The sequence below is a fragment of the Brassica napus genome, chromosome A1, assembly GCF_020379485.1.
Source record: "Brassica napus cultivar Da-Ae chromosome A1, Da-Ae, whole genome shotgun sequence".
In the NCBI taxonomy this organism is placed as follows: Eukaryota; Viridiplantae; Streptophyta; class Magnoliopsida; order Brassicales; family Brassicaceae; genus Brassica; species Brassica napus.
In genome coordinates, this window is record NC_063434.1 from 7300290 (window position 1) to 7318658 (window position 18369).

General features: G+C 38.6%; 4 protein-coding genes across 8 annotated transcripts; 2 read left to right on the plus strand and 2 right to left on the minus strand.

Annotated features, from left to right (window-relative positions):
* Positions 1-125: 125 nt before the first annotated feature.
* Positions 126-3653, plus strand: LOC106441111 (putative cysteine-rich receptor-like protein kinase 23). The gene is made up of 7 exons (XM_013882904.3): positions 126-1533; positions 1672-1806; positions 1908-2029; positions 2329-2539; positions 2626-2863; positions 2945-3098; positions 3179-3653. Exons 1-7 carry the CDS (start codon positions 399-401, stop codon positions 3494-3496), a joined length of 2313 nt encoding a protein of 770 aa, XP_013738358.2. The 5' UTR covers positions 126-398; the 3' UTR covers positions 3497-3653.
* Positions 3654-3885: 232 nt separating this feature from the next.
* Positions 3886-7842, plus strand: LOC106441119 (putative cysteine-rich receptor-like protein kinase 23). 3 transcript variants are annotated; one of them, XR_007316516.1, is made up of 7 exons: positions 3886-5735; positions 5820-5954; positions 6056-6177; positions 6456-6666; positions 6751-6988; positions 7056-7221; positions 7305-7322. XR_007316516.1 is itself a non-coding variant. In XM_048741063.1 (7 exons), exons 1-7 carry the CDS (start codon positions 4589-4591, stop codon positions 7620-7622), a joined length of 2325 nt encoding a protein of 774 aa, XP_048597020.1. In that variant the 5' UTR covers positions 3886-4588; the 3' UTR covers positions 7623-7842. The 3 variants fall into 3 exon arrangements, 1 of the variants encoding a protein (XP_048597020.1); XM_048741063.1 differs by having other exon boundaries at positions 7068-7221; positions 7305-7842; XR_007316520.1 differs by lacking the exon at positions 7305-7322 and having other exon boundaries at positions 6456-6575; positions 6727-6988; positions 7068-7221.
* A 1609-nt stretch (positions 7843-9451) lies between these two features.
* LOC106441177 (cysteine-rich receptor-like protein kinase 24) lies at positions 9452-12225 on the minus strand. Of its 2 annotated transcripts, XM_013882995.3 has the most exons (8): positions 11882-12225; positions 11375-11794; positions 11076-11195; positions 10802-10923; positions 10491-10701; positions 10168-10405; positions 9943-10096; positions 9452-9848 (listed from the first exon to the last, which is right to left on the minus strand). In XM_013882995.3, exons 1-8 carry the CDS (start codon positions 12111-12113, stop codon positions 9543-9545), a joined length of 1803 nt encoding a protein of 600 aa, XP_013738449.2. In that variant the 5' UTR covers positions 12114-12225; the 3' UTR covers positions 9452-9542. The 2 variants fall into 2 exon arrangements, with proteins under 2 accessions (XP_013738449.2, XP_013738445.2); XM_013882991.3 differs by having other exon boundaries at positions 11375-12223.
* A 3456-nt stretch (positions 12226-15681) lies between these two features.
* LOC106441165 (cysteine-rich receptor-like protein kinase 24) lies at positions 15682-18334 on the minus strand. Of its 2 annotated transcripts, none has more exons than XM_013882982.3 (7): positions 17540-18334; positions 17326-17445; positions 17021-17118; positions 16719-16929; positions 16387-16624; positions 16162-16315; positions 15682-16064 (listed from the first exon to the last, which is right to left on the minus strand). In XM_013882982.3, exons 1-7 carry the CDS (start codon positions 18285-18287, stop codon positions 15759-15761), a joined length of 1875 nt encoding a protein of 624 aa, XP_013738436.2. In that variant the 5' UTR covers positions 18288-18334; the 3' UTR covers positions 15682-15758. The 2 variants fall into 2 exon arrangements, with proteins under 2 accessions (XP_013738436.2, XP_013738434.2); XM_013882980.3 differs by having other exon boundaries at positions 17021-17142; positions 17540-18331.
* Between the last annotated feature and the right edge of the window lie 35 nt (positions 18335-18369).

Consider the following 18369-nt stretch of genomic DNA (forward strand, 5'->3'; position numbering starts at 1 on the left):
GAAATAGTAATCAAAGCTAAATTTGTAAGAATATTCAGTATCGGATTGTAAAATTTAGAAAAGTTAGGTATTTGACTAGTATATCAGAATGGTATTATTTGAGTTGTAACATTCGGTTGATTAACTTGTTGACATTGACGTTGACATGCATAAAATTGTATCAACTTACAGAGATTATTATATGCGGATCAGAACTCAGAAGCCATAAACGTCTGTTTATCTTTGGTTCGTCTCTGAGTTCTCTCTTCCTTTTGTCGCATTTCTAACAAGCTAGAGTTCTCCTACTCAGCAACAAGAAGCGTTTTACATTTACAAGATCATTTATTCTGGAGGAGACTTTTCGTCGCCATTCGTCAAAAGAACCATCCTCTGTTTCACGTCAATCTGTTACAGTGATCATGTCTTCTTCCACCACTTTCGTGTTCCTTTTCCTTTTCTCCTTTCTCATAAGCTTGAGAGTTTCGGCTCAAGATCCCACTTACGTATCCCATGTCTGTCCAAATACCGCAACTTATACACGGAACAGCACTTCCTTCACCAATCTCCGAACCCTTTTGTCTTCTCTCTCTTCTCCCAACGCTTCCTACGCCACCGGATTCCAAAACGCCACCGTCGGGGAACCTCCCGACAGAGTCACCGGATATTTCACTTGCTTTGGCGTCTCGCCTGAGCTTTGCCGTAGATGTGTTGCCTTTGCCGTGGAGGACACCTTGATTCGGTGTCCGAATAAGAAAGAGGTCGTGCTCAGTTACGAACAGTGTATGCTCAGCTACACTTTCTTCAGAGATTCTGTGCCAGCTCCTAGTTACGTATACCATGTATGTCCAAGTACGGCAACTTATACAAGGAACAGCTCTTACTTCACCAATCTCATAACCCTTTTGTCCTCTCTCTCCTCCCAAGCCTCTCTCTCCAACGGTTTCCAAAACGCAACAGCTGGGGAAGCCCCTGACATACTCACCGGACTTTTCCTCTGCCGAGGAGACCTCTCGACAGAAGTTTGCCGCAGATGTGTTGTCTTTGCTGTCAGTGACACCTTTACTCGGTGTCCGAACGAGAAAGAGGTGACGCTCTATTACGACGATTGTATGCTCAGATACTCTAACCGGTATATTCTCTCGACCCTTAACACCAACGGAGGCATCATCTTGGTCAACACTCAGAACATTACGTCGAACCAAATTGGGTTGTTCAGAGATTTGGTCTTGTCCACCATGAACCAAGCGGCCACCGATGCATCCGTCAGTCCTGGGAGATTCGCTACTGGAAAGGCTAACTTCACAGCGTTCCAGACTTTGTATGGGCTGGTTCAGTGCACTCCTGATCTGACGACACAACAGTGTTTGCGCTGTCTAAATCTGACCATCAATCAATTGCCCACTGACCGAATCGGGGGAAGAAGTGTTGTGCCGAGCTGTAATTCAAGATACGAGCTTTACCTGTTTTACAACGAATCCGACATTGGATCACCTAAACCTCAGCTCGATTCAGCTCCTCCACCACAGCCAATTTCAATTCCTTCACCAAAGCCGGGTCTGAATATTCTCTGTTCCTTTTTAGTACATGTTTTAAGCTCAACTTTTCTTTTAAGACATTTAAGATTTGCTAAAACATCGGTTCAGATGTGGTGATGCTATACGAATATCATATTTATTTATAATGTCAATACAGGAGAAGGCGGAAACTCCACTGTCATTGTCATAGCTGTTGTTGTTCCAGTCACTGTTATTTTTCTGCTTCTCGTAGCTGTTTTCATTTTCCGGGCAAAGAGAAAAACGACAGCTTATGAAACTGAACCACTAGCTGGTAAAGGCTCCACTAGTCCAGTGATAAGCTATTTTCTCAGTTCTAATGAATATCCTTGTGTGCCCTTTTCCTTAATTAAGCTGTTGAAGTTGTTTCCACAGATGGGGACGATATTACAACTGCAGGCTCACTTCAGTTTGATTTTAGGGCAATCGAGGCAGCAACGGATAAGTTTTCCGAAAGCAACAAACTCGGTCAAGGTGGTTTTGGCCAAGTCTACAAGGTATTATATACCCACTACATACGTATTCCTTTATATTCCAAAACTAAAACTAGTTGAAAATAGGTTCAGTCTCCACGTTCTAGTGCATGAGAAGGCTCATTTTTTCTTACCTGAAAACCCATCGCATACAGAATTTCATGAGAAGGCTCATTTCTTTTAAAATACCATGGATATATTGAATTATTTTTAAAAGTTCTGTAGCGAATTCTACCTTCTACGGAGTTGCATTTGAGCACTTCATTTCATTACTAATTTGACAGCCAGTTCTAATTAATTCAAAATAATGCATACTCTTGTAGGGAACATTTCCTAGTGGAGTACAAGTTGCGGTGAAGAGGCTATCAAAGACATCAGGACAAGGTGAAAGAGAATTCGAAAATGAAGTTGTTGTTGTGGCAAAGCTTCAGCACCGAAATTTGGTAAGGCTGCTTGGTTTTTGTTTGGAAGGAGAGGAAAAGATACTTGTCTATGAATATGTGCCCAACAAAAGCCTCGATTACTTTCTCTTTGGTCAGTAGAGTTCAATATATGGCCTAAAATATTTTACCACATTGCATTATTTCTTTGTTTTGACTATTTTAAATATGGATGAGCAGATTCTACAATGCAAAGCCAGCTAGACTGGAAAAAAAGATACAAGATCGTTGAAGGAATTGCTAGAGGGATTCTATATCTTCATCAAGATTCACGACTCACCATCATACATCGTGACCTTAAAGCGGGTAATATTCTCTTAGACGCAGATATGAACCCGAAAGTTGCTGATTTTGGAATGGCGAGAATTTTTGGAATTGACCAAACAGAAGCCAATACAAGAAGAGTAGTTGGAACCTAGTAAGTTTTGGTCTTGCACTTATTGCTTTTGTAGACTGCTATACATTTATTTATATGTTAACTCAACACTCTTTGTGGCAGTGGTTACATGTCTCCAGAGTATGCAATGTATGGCCAATTCTCCATGAAATCAGATGTTTATAGTTTTGGGGTTTTAGTTCTTGAGATTATAAGCGGCAAGAAGAACAGTAACCTCTATCAAATGGATGGTAGTGCTGCCAATTTGGTTACATATGTGAGTATCGAGCCTTAAAACATCCATTTTCTTCTTTCTTTGATGATTACCAAAGTTTTGATTATTAATATGTTCAACAGACTTGGAGATTATGGAGCAATGGATCACCATTAGAGCTAGTGGATCCGTCCTTTCAAGAAAACTATCAAACAAACGAAATTACCAGGTGCATCCATATTGCTTTGCTGTGTGTTCAAGAAGAGGCTGAAGATCGTCCAACTATGTCAGCCATCCTCCAGATGCTCACTACTAGTTCCATCTCTCTTGCCGTACCTCGACCACCAGGATTTTTCTTCCGAAGCAGGCATGAACAAGCAGGGAGAGCAGATCCAGCAATGGATATGTCTGCTCTCTTTTCCGTTAATGATGCTTCCATTACTAGTGTCGCTCCTCGTTAAAGATAAAAGGAATGCATCGATGTTAAAGTTATGATATATGATCGAAGAAAGTATTGTGCATCGACAGTGAACAAAGAGTCTTCTATGCTAAAGCTGTTTCCATTTTTCATATTAATTATGTGCCCGGAAAGAAAGTTAATGATATTCTGTTTTAATAGTTTGGTTTCCTTCAGCATGATTCATATCAATGATCTTTAGGCGATATTGTTTGTCCGCTCTAAGCAATACTTGCATGTTTGAGTGGAAGGATGTATGGGGGAGCTAGTATTAGCATAGCTTAGAGATCCTTCCCTTTTATACGGAAGATTATGATTTGTGGACTAAATCAGGATCGAGTTGAATTTTCTACGTCAATAGGCATCCACATCATTGAGAAATTCACTAATCTGAATAGTCGTGGGAGACTTGGAAATTTGGAATCCTTAAGTCATCCTTCTGGAAAAGGTCTTGATAGGAATTAATACTCACTGTATGAATGGGAAAGATAACCATAGACGAGCCAGAGAGATATATAGTAATCCTGAGTAGTGTTCGATACAAACCAGAAATAAGAAGAAACCTCATCTTGTGCTGACAACTTGAGTTTATCTTGGGTGTAAGTACATAGGAGAAGGTTATGAGGTTCAATTCTATGAAGGCGACAAGAAGGTGTTAGCTGGGAAATATTATCAAGGGCTCTATTAGTCTACTAACCCATTTGGCTTTAATGAAAAAGGTGGTCGACAAAAAAAAGTTGAGTTGTACCATCGCTTGACTAGCTCGTTGACGTTGTAAAAAATTGAATCATTTTACAAAATATTGTTGTATGCGTTTAGGTTGATCAAAACACATAAACAAACCCCACCTACTAAGAAAACAGAATGGAAAAGAGAAGAATTGGATAAACGGTTTTATGCCTCCTTTGGTACGTTCTTCTCTCTTCCTTTCCGCCTTCCTCCCAAGCTTGATCAGTTATCCTACTCAGCAACAAGAAGAGTCTTACATTTTACAAGATCCGTCTATTTCGGAGTAGACTTTGGGTCAAAACACATCCTCCTATTTCACGTTAATCTATCACAGAAAATTAAAAACACAAATCGAGGAAAAGCAATTATGTCTTTCTGTGCTACTTCCATCTTCCTCCTCCTTTTCTCCTTTCTCACTAGCTTTAGCTTCAGAGTATCTGCTCAAGATCCCACATACATATACAACAGCTGTCCGAATACGTCAACTTATTCAAGGAACAGCACTTACTTCACCAATCTCCAAACCCTTTTGTCCTCTCTCTCTTCTCCCGACGCCTCCTACTCCAGCGGATTTCAGAACGACGCCGTCGGGGAACCTCCGGACGGGGTCAGCGGACTTTTCTCTTGCACTGGCGGCGTCTCGCCTGAACTTTGCCGTAGCTGTGTTGCCTTTTCCGTGAAGGACACCTTAGTTCGGTGTCCGAACCAGAAAGAGGTCATGATCCTTTACGATCAGTGCATGCTCAGGTACTCTTTCTTAAGAGTTTCTGTTAAAGATCCCACTTACGTATACCATGTCTGTCCAAATACCACAACTTATACACGGAACAGCACTTACTTGGCCAACCTCCAAACCCTTTTGTCTTCTCTCTCTTCTCGCAACGCCTCTTACTCCGCCGGATTCCAAAACGCCACCGCCGGGCAAGCGCCTGACAGAGTCACCGGTCTTTTCCTCTGCCGCGGAGATATCACGCCGGAAGTTTGCCGCAGATGTGTTGTCTTTGCTGTCAACGAAACCGTTACTCGGTGTCCGAACGAGAGAGAGGTGACGCTCTATTACGACGAGTGTATGCTCAGATACTCTAACGGCAACATCCTCTCGACCCTTAACACCAACGGAGGCATCATCTTGTTCAACACTCAGAACATTACGTCGAACCAAATTGGGTTCAGAGACTTGGTCTTGTCCACCATGAACCAGACAGCCACGGAGGCATCCACCAGTCCTCGGAGATTCGCTACCGGAAAGGCCAACTTCACAGCGTTCCAGACTTTGTACGGGCTGGTTCAGTGCACTCCTGATCTGATAAGTCAAGACTGTTTGCGTTGTCTGAATCAGATCGTCAATCAGTTGCCTATGGACAAGATTGGAGGAAGACTTATTGTGCCGAGCTGTAGTTCAAGATTCCAGCTTTCCCCCTTTTATAGCGAATCCAACATTGAAACACCTCAAGCTCAGCTCGATTCAGCTCCTCCTCCACCACAGCCAATTTCAATTCCTTCACCACAGCCGGGTCTGAATTCTCTGTTCCTTTGATTACATGTTTTTACAACTGTTCAGATGTGGTGATGGTATACAGATATTTATGTCTATACAGGAGAAGGCGGAAACTCTTCTGTCATAGTCATCGCTGTTGTTGTTCCAATCACTGTTATTTTTCTCCTTGTTGTAGCTGTTTTCAGTTTCCGGTCAAAGAGAAAAACGACAGCTTATGAAACTGAACCACTGGCTGGTAAAGGCTCCAGTAGTCCAATGATAAGCTATATTCTCAGTTCGAACCAATGTCCTTGTGCGTTCTTTTCCTTAATTAAGCTGTTGAAGTTGTTTCTACAGATGGGGACGATATTACAACTGCAGGCTCACTTCAGTTTGATTTTAAGGCAATCGAGGCAGCAACGGATAAGTTTTCCGAAAGCAACAAACTCGGTCAAGGTGGTTTTGGCCAAGTCTACAAGGTATTATTAATCCATTACATAGATTATTTCCAAGTACAAATTTCATAACAGAACTAGATAAAGTAGGTTTAGAGTTAGAAAGGTTGGAAATGTTCTAAATTGTGTTGACCTTTGTCAAAAACTTCGCTACTCTATTCCAAACCACAGTAACTACTAACCACAGTGCCATGGATTTAAATTGAATTCTTAAAATTTTATTGTTGGCCAATTCTTTTCATCCATAGAGTTGTTTATGAGTACATCTTTATTTCCATGATTGATTTAATGTACTCTTGTAGGGAACATTTCCTAGTGGAGTACAAGTTGCGGTGAAGAGGCTATCAAAGACATCAGGACAAGGTGAAAGAGAGTTCGAAAACGAAGTTGTTGTTGTGGCAAAGCTTCAGCATAGAAATTTGGTAAGGCTGCTTGGTTTTTGTTTGGAAGGAGAAGAAAAGATACTTGTCTATGAGTTTGTGCCCAACAAAAGCCTTGATTACTTCCTTTTCGGTCAGTTGAGTTCAATACTTGGCCTAAAATTTCTTAGATTGCATTCCATTATTTGTCCAGACTGTTTTGAATATGCATGAGCAGACTCTACGATGCAAAGCCAGCTAGACTGGAAAAAAAGATGCAAGATCATTGCAGGAATCGCTAGAGGGATTCTATATCTTCATCAAGATTCACGACTCACAATCATACATCGTGATCTTAAAGCCGGTAACATCCTCCTGGATGCGGATATGAATCCAAAAGTTGCCGATTTTGGAATGGCGAGAATTTTTGGAATTGATCAAACAGAAGCCAATACGAGAAGAGTAGTCGGAACCTAGTAAGTTTTGGTCTTGCCATTATTGCTTCTGTAGACTGCTATTTGTTTACCTTAACTCAACATTCAGGTATTGTGGCAGTGGTTACATGTCTCCAGAGTATGCAATGTACGGCCAGTTCTCCATGAAATCAGATGTGTATAGTTTTGGTGTCTTAGTTCTTGAGATTATAAGCGGCAAGAAGAACAGTAGCCTCTATCAAATGGATGATAGTGCTGGCAATTTGGTTACATACGTAAGTATACACCCTAAATCTTTGAAACTTTAGATGCATTATTCAACAGGGACCAAACTTATAGTTATCAATATGATCAACAGACTTGGAGATTATGGAGCAATGGATCGCCGTTAGAGCTGGTGGATCCGTCCTTTCAAGATAACTATCAAACAAACGAAATTACTAGGTGCATCCATATAGCTTTGCTGTGTGTTCAAGAAGAAGCTGAAGATCGTCCAACTATGTCAGCCATACTCCAGATGCTCACTACTAGTTCAATTGCTCTTGCCGTACCTAGACCACCTGGATTTTTCTTCCGAAGCAGGCATGAACAAGTAGGGAGAGCAGATCCATCTATGCATATGTCTGCTCTCTGTTCAGTCGATGATGCTTCCATTACTAGTGTAGCTCCTCGTTGAACACAAAAAGAACGCATCAATGTTAAAGTTATGATATATGATTCAAGACTAGAGGACTATTAGAGTATTACACTCGACAATGAACAAAGAGTCGTCTAAGCTAAGCTGTTTCCATTTCTCATCTTTAATTTTTTTATGTGCCCGGCAAGAAAGACAATAATACTCTGTTTTAAAGTTTGGTTTCCTTCAACAAGGATTCATTTCAGCGATCTTTAACATATATTGCTTGTACGTTCTAAGCATAACTTGCATGCGTGTGTGGAACAGTGGAAGGCTGTACGGTGAGTTATTATTAGCATAGCTCAGAAATCATACCCTTTTCTACAGAAGATTATGAGTTGTGGATAAATTGGGAGGTTCAGCTCCATTTCAACAACAGGAAGCGTCAGAGGTTTTTTATTTTGTAATTAAAAGCTCAGTTCCTTTTTCTTCTAAGTTCTTGATGAATCTTTGCTGTCATATAGCTTGACCAAACTCCCAATGTTTCACAAGTAATGCTTTTTCAAACTCATCCGTATAACTTGAAAATTCAACCCATTAATGAGGCCATGATATACGAAAGGAAAACAGAGTAACAGACTAATACTTAACTTCTGTCTTATACATAGACCAAAGACAAATCAAGGGTTAACTCAATCGCTTTAGTTTTGTTCTTTTTCGCTGGAAGATAAGTTAACTAATAGTATGGTAACGCTAATAGCGACCAATGCACCAATATTTCCTACAATGATTAGGATGTCACTTAATATTGTGAAGAAAACGAAACAGGGGATTATTACAGAGCTTTCTTTGTCAGCTTTTTAGGTGGTTGAGATAAGAGTGTGGGTTAAATCAGTGTCGAGTTGAAATTTCTACGTCAGTGGGAAATTCACTAATTTGAATTGTCGTGGGAGACTTGAAAATACATATCAAACATCAGCCTCGCTTTCAACGAGGACTAACACATGTAATAAAAAGATTTTTCCATATGCTTGTTTTCAACAACAGAAAGTGGTTGAGTATTTTTCCGATGATTTTTATTGTCATGTATCTCAATCAGATTCCACTGTTCCACAAGTAAATTTGATGTTGATGTAGTTTTCTTCAAATTGATCTGTATAGCTTAAAAACTACCCAATAACGCATCAGATATGAAAGGAAAAATGGAGCAAATACGGATACTTATCTTCTCTTGCAAACATGTTGTGAAACCAAGACCAATCAAGAGCTAAACAAAATATCATTTTGAAAATAAGTAAATTAATATTATAGTAACTGTAATAACAACTTCCTACTAAGATTAGGATGGCACTTCTTATGAACAGAGGATTATTACAGAGCTTTGCTTTATCAGTTTTTTTTTAAAAGAATATTTTTGATGATTCAGATAATGTGTATGTGTTTAGTAGATCTGGTTCTTATCAATTAAATTATGAGAATTAATTTGAATTATCTGTGACAACCCGCCCCGTGGGAACTATCTGTTCCGTGGGCCCCAGGCTCACAGCGCTGCAGCGCACCGATCCCAACCCCTCCATTATGAGTTCTCACTAACTCCATAATTAGGTTGTTGGTGGGCCTCGAACCCAGGACCTCACCCTTTAACAGCATTCCCACAGGACAAGCTGTCACCAATTGAGCTGCAGATCAATTGGTGACAACTCATCCTGGAGGAGTGTTGTTAAAGGGTGAGGACTTGGGTTCGAGTCTCACCAACAACCTAATTATGGAGTCAGAGAGGACTCATAATGGAGGGGTTGGGGTCGGTGCGCTGCAGCGCTGTGAACCTAGGTTCCTAGTGAGAGGATGGGTTGTCACATTATCATGGGAGACTTGAGATATTTAAGGTATGGACTAGCTCATATTAGGCTTTTGAATCAATATTTCTTCATCAATCATAAGTCTGTAAAAGACTATACATATCAAACATCAGCCTAGCTATTAACGAGGACTAACACACGTAATCGATATACTAATAGACGGACCAGACTGCGATCTCTCCTCTAACAGGTTTGACTTGGATCTGACCCCGAAGACAAATCCAGGTGGTTGAGGCATATGCAAAGTAATAGAAGCATTGGTGAGCATATGAAAGATTGTAGACATGGTTGGGCGATCCGCATGATTTTCTTGAACACATAACAATCCAATGTGGATGCACCTAATGACTTCACAGCTGTCATAATTCTCCTTCATGGCCGGGTCTATCATTTCCAGCAATGAGTCATTGTTCCAAAGCCTCCACACCTATTCAAGTTATTTATCAAGAAAATAATGTTGACAGCCATGATCATTGCTAAAACAAGTATAACAGTTTGAGAAAGTGTGGAAATTTACTAACATATGTAACCAAGTTGCTGATTGAGCCGTCTGTCTCGTTGAAGCTACTATTCTTTTTTCCACAAATAATCTCCAAAACCAATACTCCAAAGCTATACACATCAGATTTTATGGAGAACTGTCCACTTGTCACGTACTCGGGTGGCATATAACCGCTATAAAATACAACTTTTTTTATCAACAACAACAACTAGGATATAAGATTATACTGTGGAGAACTACTTACAATGTTCCAACCACTCTTCCTGTGGTAGCTTCAGTCTGGTCCACACTGAAATTTCTAGCTACACCAAAATCTGCAATCTTTGGATTCAAATCTTCATCTAAGAGAATGTTACCCGCTTTGAGGTCACGGTGTATAATTGTGAGCCGTGAGTCTTGATGGAGATACAAAATCCCACGAGTAATTCCCTCGATAATGTTGTATAGTCTTGTCCAATCCAATTGACTACTCTTCTTAGGGTCTGGGAATATATCAACTGATTAGACTATGAGATCATAAGAACTAAGGTTTCGAGAAAATAGGCCTATGTATGATATGTTTCTTACTAAAAAGGAAATGATCGAGACTTTTGTTAGGCAAAAACTCGTAGACTAATATCTTTTCTTCTCCTTTGACAGAAAACCCAAGAAGCCTAACAAGATTCTTATGTTGAAGCTTTGCTACAAGAAACACCTCGTTCTTGAACTCTTCTTCACCTTGTCCTGACATTTTACACAGCCTCTTCACAGCAACTTGTGTTCCATTCGGTAACGTTCCCTATCAATTCGTATGACCTTCACATTATTATCCGAATATTTTTTTGTTCGTTTTCACCTACTTTGTAACATAAATAAGTACGGTGGAACAAATATTATACCTTGTAAACTTCACCAAATCCACCATGACCAAGCTTGTTAGTATTATGAAAATTACTTGTGGCAGCTTCAATTGCTTTAAACTCGAATTGAAGTGAACCTGAAGTTGTAATATCATCCCCAGCTGCAGAACAAATGTATACATAATTTTATATATACTAAATACATTTCTCTCTCAAATCCTAGTCCTATGCCATTATGTCTTCCAAAATAATTTCTAGCATTTTGAACTTATGTTTTGAAATTATCTTCGTACCAAAACATAAGGAAACTCACTATCGGTTGTAAATGCTTTGAATGCTTCTCTTCTCTCCCAAAGAGCATATCCTAGAGCAAGCAATACAACGGGAACAACGACAATCGCAACAATAGTTCCCGTAGAAATCTTTTTACCATCTGCATCAACCAAAACCACCAATGAAGGAACAATTTTGGCACCAAAACAAGAACAGAGAACAGAGCAGAAAACCCTCAAATAAGGCTAGATATGGATAGTTGACCCAAAAAAAAGGTTTGATATGTATATAATCATTTGATCTAACAACAGCAACAATGAGTACAAAACATGATGTTACCTTTCTCAGGAGCAATATTATCGAAAAGGTCCAAGAACGGATAAACCTCCCACCGAATGAAACAGCTAGACCTAGAAATAATGCCTCCTTGTCTCCCACGGCAACAAGACCTATACTCAATCACGTTCTCTTGAAGACAATGAGTGCAGTTTTCAAGAGATATGTCTCTACTGCACTGCACAACACTGTAAACGTGGGAGATAGACGACTCAAGCTTTCTTATTCCGGCTGCGTAGTACAAAGAGGGTGCTTGATCTATCAAACCAATCATCAAAGCCTCCCATGTAATCTCTAGATCTGTCATGTTAGCCTGAACATCTCTTGTATAGTTCTCACTCCGTAGAATCTCCATACCAAGCGACCCGTAAAATGAGCGGTTCGAGTAACGTACAAGACAGAGTGTCCTGTCCATCCTCCAGTCTATACCTTCCGTCTGGTTAGTACAATTCCGTAACAATCTAGCAGATGAAGAGATGATACAGTCAGAGCAAGATCGAGCGTCAGTACCTGCGACACACATCCCTAGACCGTACACTCTGTTGGGATCTTGTCCGGTCGATGTTGTGTAGAAGCCGTCATTAGCTGTGACGTTAGAAGGAAGAGAAGAGAGCATGAGTCGGCGGTTTAAGTCATAAGTATCATTGGGTGTGAAAAAACCAGATCTTTCAAAGCATATATCTGCAGAAACAAGAACAGTGGTTAAGAGGACAATCCAGAAGACGACTAACAAGTCGTCCATCCTGGTCTTGTCTTGTCTCTTGTGTTTGATTTTCCGAATCAAAAACTTAAATTCTTGAAATTAATAATTTTAAAATATACTAGCTGTTGATTTTCATTTTCTTTGGCTGTACGTAATTGACTAATTCTCATTGATTATTCTATATTTTAGACTCTGGAAGGTGATCAGTCTATGTCTATGTCTGTCAATTTCAGTGTGATATGACGTAATTAAGACTTTCGGTTAACTTGGTTTTATAATTACCTATTTAGTATGAGTTTTTTCAATATACTTAAAATCGGTTTAGTGTTTAAACGGCAAATTGGTTATAATGAAATTACTTTTTAAAAATTTTGATTTATACTACTCAAATCAGTTTGACACGTTTTAAATTGCTATAAATCAATTTAAATCAATCTAAATTAGTTAAGTTAAATAATAATGTTTGACAAAAAAAAGTTAAATAATAATGTTAATATAACTTAAAATTTTGAGAAATTAGCACTCCTATACACCGATAACTGCTATATTTGCACCGATGGAATTATGCTTTTTTTGATGATGTGTTTTTTTTTAATGGCAGTTTTGTCCCTACCTTTTTCTACACAACTTATTTCGTATGTTTTCCAAAATCCCTATATCTCTCTCCTCTCTCCTTTCTCGCCCCCTTTTCTTTCTTCTTCTACTCCTTCCTCCTCGAAACACCAATCTAGTTTCAAATCCCATCCTCCACTCTCCTGCGTATTCGTATAAATACATATACAGGACTGCTCAAACCTTTTCGATTTGGTCCCAGATTCATTTACCAGAAGCTATATTCGTTTGAAAAATAGAGGATGGTGGGGAGTGGTACTAGGGTTTCGATTACGGCGGATACCAAGAAGACGAAGAGATCACTGCTGGGAACTATAGTGAGGATGAGATTCACGCAATCCTCCTTGTATGCAATATGAATCCCATGACGCTGCTCAACGCCTTCGTCTTCAGGGTATATCATCCTCTTCTCTTATATGATTCTTGATTTGGTTTCTTTGACTGGATCCACGATTTCATTATGGGTTTTCTATTTGTGGGGTTTTTTTAACTTCGGTTTGAGTATTTGATTTGCTAAGCTTATGTCTGAATTTTCTGGGTTTGATATCATCGGAAGTAAAGCATGTCCCTAGTTGTTAATGTCATATTGTCTTGTTTAAGGTTTGATTAGAGTATGCGAGAATCAAAGCAACACACATCTGGGTTTTAGGGCCAGTGTCCGATGGATTTTTACCCTTGGTGTTGTGTCTTTCTGATTTTTTTCATTGTGTTTCTCTGTTTTGATAGATCCAGTTCTTCTTTTGTTTGATTTTTGGACCTATAGTTGTTTGATTATTTGCGTTTTTCTGGATGCAGACGAAATCAATGTTATAAAGAGATCATCTATCAGTAAGTTCTTAGAGCTTTCTGATCAGACACCATACTCTGGTCAGTTAAGACGATAGCCATGTTTATTTAGGACATCTTTAATCCAGAGTTGATCTACTGACAGTACTCATGCTAGTAATGTTTGCAAGATGGCCATAAATGTTGTTGTCTGTTTTTTTTGTGTGTGTCGTACCTGTTAAATAACCGGCTATTTATCCCTTATTGCATTGGATCTTTATATACTTAGCTGTATCTTTATATACCTAGACATATTCTTTGTATACTTAGCCATATCTTTGTATACTTATCTGTAGCTTTATATACTTATCCGTATCTTTGTATACTTATCCGTAGCCTTATATACTTAGCCGTATATTTGTATACTTATCCGATCCGCCATGATCTTTGAGCAACAAGATAACCTTTAAGTGATGCTATTGCTTTGTTTGATGACTAGATCAGGTCACTAGTTGATGCTATTGTTTTGTTTGATGAGCACATAATGGCTTCTGGATATCAATCTTTGGAACCATCAATGAACTGCCTAGTCAACAACCTCCACAAAAGCACCTTGGCAAATTACGTGTATACTGGAATCAGAGGAGCAGCGTATGTGGACTTCTTGGACAGTGCATAGGAGTTGTGTCGGACGCGATGTTCTTTGTGATTCTTTACGAGCAAATGCTATCAACATATCTATAACTAACTGCTAGACTGTTAACATATTTAATACCCTTCAATGTTAGACTGCTAACAATTTTAATAGCATATAACCATTTATCTGTTTATGTATCTTCGAATAATATTGTGGTATTGTTAGCATGTTTTATGACATTGTTAGCATGTCAGCATATCTATTAACATATAACAGTGTTCTTTAAATTTCTACCAGTTTCAAATGAGAGCTAATAAAATAATTAGTTCTACAAAGAAATTTTTATCCGGCTAACAATTTTTTAAATTATATCTTGTTGTGAATTATTAGGAAGCTAATATTATACTTAGCCGAATATGTGAATTTTTTACATCCAATTATTCAGACACAATCCAAACATCTATTATTATTATTTTTAGCTGATCATGAAAAAATTTATCCGAACAATAATTTTAAGTGCACACCTATAACATTTTCGTACATGTGGTTTTATATTTTTCTTAGCTGAACATGAAAAGGTTTATCCGGCTAATAAATTTCAGCTATTTGTGTGTCAGCTATTAGAACAAGTAAAATTTTATCTGCAACTTCAAATTATATAATGAGCCGGTTCGTTATGTTGAGTTAACTCAAAACAAACTCACCTAGTCAACTCTGTAAAACAATCCGAACCAAATCTACCATTTTTATAGTGTGACGAGGAATGTCCGGTGATGTACAACCAATAAAGATGACGACACCGTAAGGAATGAACCAGCCAACACAAAGAAAGTAGCCATGAAGAATCATATGTTAAAGAGAAGAATGAAAGAGGAGGAACGAGATCGACGTCGGCGTTGAGTAGTATATCAGTCGACGACCCTCGAAAAATGAGTTTGAGAGTTTTCGGCTAGAAGCTATTGATTTTCTTTTGTAATAAACGTGAGAAATATCAAACTTAAGAAAGAGAAACAATATATAATTACCTAAACCATAAAAATAGATGTAAGAAAGAGAAAGGACTAAAATGTCATTTTAACTTCTTTCTCTCTCCACTTTTGTCTGTTTTTCCATCTATGCAAATTATCAACTTATTTGATATTTTCTGTGCAAATGGCTCTAAAATTTTTATCTAATTTCGTTTGATATATATATATATATTACAATTCATCAAAATAATATTTATTGCTAAATTAAGAAATTAAAATATTTAATATAAATATAAAATATATGAAAGATAAATTAATAATTTGATTATGCTTATCTCCAAATAATTCATTTAGGTGATGTTTGTTTGTGCATCTGGAAAATGCAGCAGACATATCAATAGATAGACCTGCTCTCCCTACTCGTTCATCCCTGCTTCGGAAGAAAAATCCAGTTGGTCTAAGCTAAGCTGTTTCCATTTTCCATATTCTTTATGTGCTCGGCAAGAAAGTTAATAATACTCTGGTTTATAGTTTGGTTTCTGTAACGGCTCTATGCACGCACGGTTTATAGTTTGGTTTATGGAAAATAAGAGATCTTTAGGCCTTCCTTCTGAACTAGCTGATATTAGGCTTTTGAATTAATATTTCTTCATCAATCATAAGTTTGTAAAAGACTATACATATCAAACATCAGCCTAGCATTCAACGGGGACTAACACACGTAATCGATATACTAGTAGACGGACCAGACTGCAATCTCTCATTTAATGGGTTTGACTTGGATCTGACCCTGAAGACAAATCCAGGTGGTTGGGGCATATGCAAAGTAATTGAAGTATTAGTGAGCATACGAAATATTGTGGACATGGTTGGACGATCTGTAGGATTTTCTTGAACACATAACAATCCAATGTGGATGCACCTAAACACTTCATTTCTGTCATATTTCTCCTCCATGGCCGGGTCTATCATTTCCAGCAATGAGTCATTGTTCCAAAGCCTCCATACCTATTCAAGTCATTTATCAAGAAAATAGTGTTGACATCCATGATCATTGCTAAAACAAGTAGAAGAGTTTGAGCTTGGCATTGGAATTTGTACTAACATATGTGACCAAGTTGCTTATTGAGCCGTCTGTCTCGTTGAAGCTACTATTCTTTTTTCCACAAATAATCTCCATAATCAATACTCCGAAGCTATACACATCTGATTTTGTGGAGAACTGTCCACTTGTCACATACTCGGGTGGCATGTAACCGCTATAAAATATAACTTTTTATCAACAACAACACTGATAGGCAAAATATAATTACTATGAATAATTACTTACAATGTTCCAACTACTCTTCCTGTGGTCGCTTCAGTTTGGTCCACACCGAAATTTCTAGCCACACCAAAATCTGCAATCTTCGGATTCAAATCTTTATCTAAGAGAATGTTACCCGCTTTGAGGTCACGGTGTATAATTGTGAGCCGCGAATCTTGATGAAGATACAAAATCCCACGAGTAATTCCCTCGATAATGTTGTATCGTCTTGTCCAATCCAGTTGACTACTCTTCTTCGGGTCTGGAATATATCCCATATATCAGCGGATTAGACTATGAGATCAAGAACCAAGGTTTCGAGAATATAAGCCTGTAATATATCATATGTTTCTTACCAAAAAGGAAGTGATCGAGACTTTTGTTGGGCAAAAACTCGTAGACTAATATCTTTTCTTCTCCTTTAACAGAAAAGCCAAGAAGCCTAACAAGATTCTTATGTTGAAGCTTTGCTACAAGAAACACCTCGTTCTTGAATTCTTCTTCACCTTGTCCTGACTTTTTAGACAGCCTCTTCACAGCAACTTGTGCTCCATTCGGTAACGTTCCCTGTCAATTCATATGATCTTTTTTACTTAATTACCGGAATCTGTTTTGTTCTTGTGTAACACAAAAAAAGTACATGGGACAAATAATATACCTTGTAAACTTCACCAAATCCACCATGACCAAGCTTGTTATTACTATGAAAATTACTTGTGGCAGCTTCAATTGCTTTAAACTCGAATTGTAGTGAACCAGAAGTTGTAATATCATCCACAGCTGCAGAACAAATGTACACATAATTTTATATATACTAAATACATTTCTCTCTCAGTTCCATAGTCCTTTACCATTATAAGCCTTCCAAAATCTATTTGTAACACAGAAATAGTAACCGTCTGAGAAGAACATAGAGAGGAAAAAAACATTTTGAACTTATGTTTTGAAAAACAAGAAACTCACAATCACTTGTAAATGCTTTGTATGCTTTTCTCCTCTTCCAAAGAGCAAATCCAAGAGCAATCACTACGACGGGAGCAACGACAATTGCCACAATAGTTCCCTTAGAAATCTTTTTGCCGTCTGCACCAACCAAAGCCACCAAATGAATGAAAAATATTGGCACCAACTTAAGAACAGGGCAGAAAAATTAAAACAAGGTTTGATATGATCATACCTTTATCAAGAGGAGGCATATTATCGAAAAGTGCCAAGAACGGATAAACCTCCCACCGAATGAAACAGCTAGGCCTAGAAATAATGCCTCCTTGTCTCCCATGGCAACAAGACCTATATTCAATCACGTCCTGTTTCAGACAATAAGTGCAGTTTTCAAGAGACAAGTCTCTACTGCACTGCACAGCACCGTAAACGTGGGAGATAGACGACTCAAGCTTCTGCGTTCCGGCTGCGTAGTACAAAGTGGAAGCTTGATCTATCAAACTAATCATCAAAGCCTCCCATTCACTGTCTAGATCCGTCATCATGTCATCTTGAAAAATTCTTGTATAGTTCTCACTCCGGAGAACTTCCATACCGAGCGACCCGTAAAACGAGCGGTTCGAGTAACGTACAAGACAGAGTGTTCTGTCCATCCTCCAGTCTATACCTTCCATCTGGTTAGTACAGTTCCGTAACAATCTAGCAGAGGAAGAGATGATACAGTCAGAGCAAGATCGAGTGTTAGAACCAGGGGCACACATCCCTAGACCGTACACTCTGTTGGGATCTTGTCCGGTCGATGTTGTGTAGAAGCCGTCATTGGCTGTGACGAGGGAAGGAAGAGAAGCGAGCATGAGTCGGCGGTTTAAGTCGTAAGTACCGTTGGGTGTGAAAAAACCAGATCTTTCAAAGCATATATCTGCAGAAACAAGAACAGAACATAAGGGGACAATCCAGAAGACGACGAACAACAAATCGTCCATCTTGGTCTTTTTTTTTCTTGTGTTTGATTGTCTGAAATTAAAACTTTGAATTCTTGAATGTTTATACTCATTTTCGGTTTCA

Bases quoted from the DNA above. Each gene is read 5' to 3' on its own strand.
- LOC106441165 (XM_013882980.3), bottom strand. From the start codon at position 18,287: ATGGACGATTTGTTGTTCGTCGTCTTCTGGATTGTCCCCTTATGTTCT. The intron at 17,143-17,325 runs GTGAGTTTCTTG...TTTGTTCTGCAG, and splicing joins CAAAGCATTTACAAGTGATT to CTGTGGATGATATTACAACT. The intron at 16,930-17,020 runs GTATATTATTTG...ATGAATTGACAG, and splicing joins GATTTGGTGAAGTTTACAAG to GGAACGTTACCGAATGGAGC.
- LOC106441119 (XM_048741063.1), top strand. From the start codon at position 4,589: ATGTCTTTCTGTGCTACTTCCATCTTCCTCCTCCTTTTCTCCTTTCTC. The intron at 6,667-6,750 runs GTCAGTTGAGTT...ATGCATGAGCAG, and splicing joins CCTTGATTACTTCCTTTTCG to ACTCTACGATGCAAAGCCAG. The intron at 6,989-7,067 runs GTAAGTTTTGGT...GTATTGTGGCAG, and splicing joins AGAAGAGTAGTCGGAACCTA to TGGTTACATGTCTCCAGAGT.
- LOC106441111 (XM_013882904.3), top strand. From the start codon at position 399: ATGTCTTCTTCCACCACTTTCGTGTTCCTTTTCCTTTTCTCCTTTCTC. The intron at 1,534-1,671 runs GTCTGAATATTC...ATGTCAATACAG, and splicing joins AATTCCTTCACCAAAGCCGG to GAGAAGGCGGAAACTCCACT. The intron at 2,864-2,944 runs GTAAGTTTTGGT...TCTTTGTGGCAG, and splicing joins AGAAGAGTAGTTGGAACCTA to TGGTTACATGTCTCCAGAGT.
- LOC106441177 (XM_013882991.3), bottom strand. From the start codon at position 12,113: ATGGACGACTTGTTAGTCGTCTTCTGGATTGTCCTCTTAACCACTGTT. The intron at 11,196-11,374 runs GTAACATCATGT...TGGTTGATGCAG, and splicing joins TAATATTGCTCCTGAGAAAG to ATGGTAAAAAGATTTCTACG. The intron at 10,097-10,167 runs GTAAGTAGTTCT...TGTATTTTATAG, and splicing joins GGAAGAGTGGTTGGAACATT to CGGTTATATGCCACCCGAGT.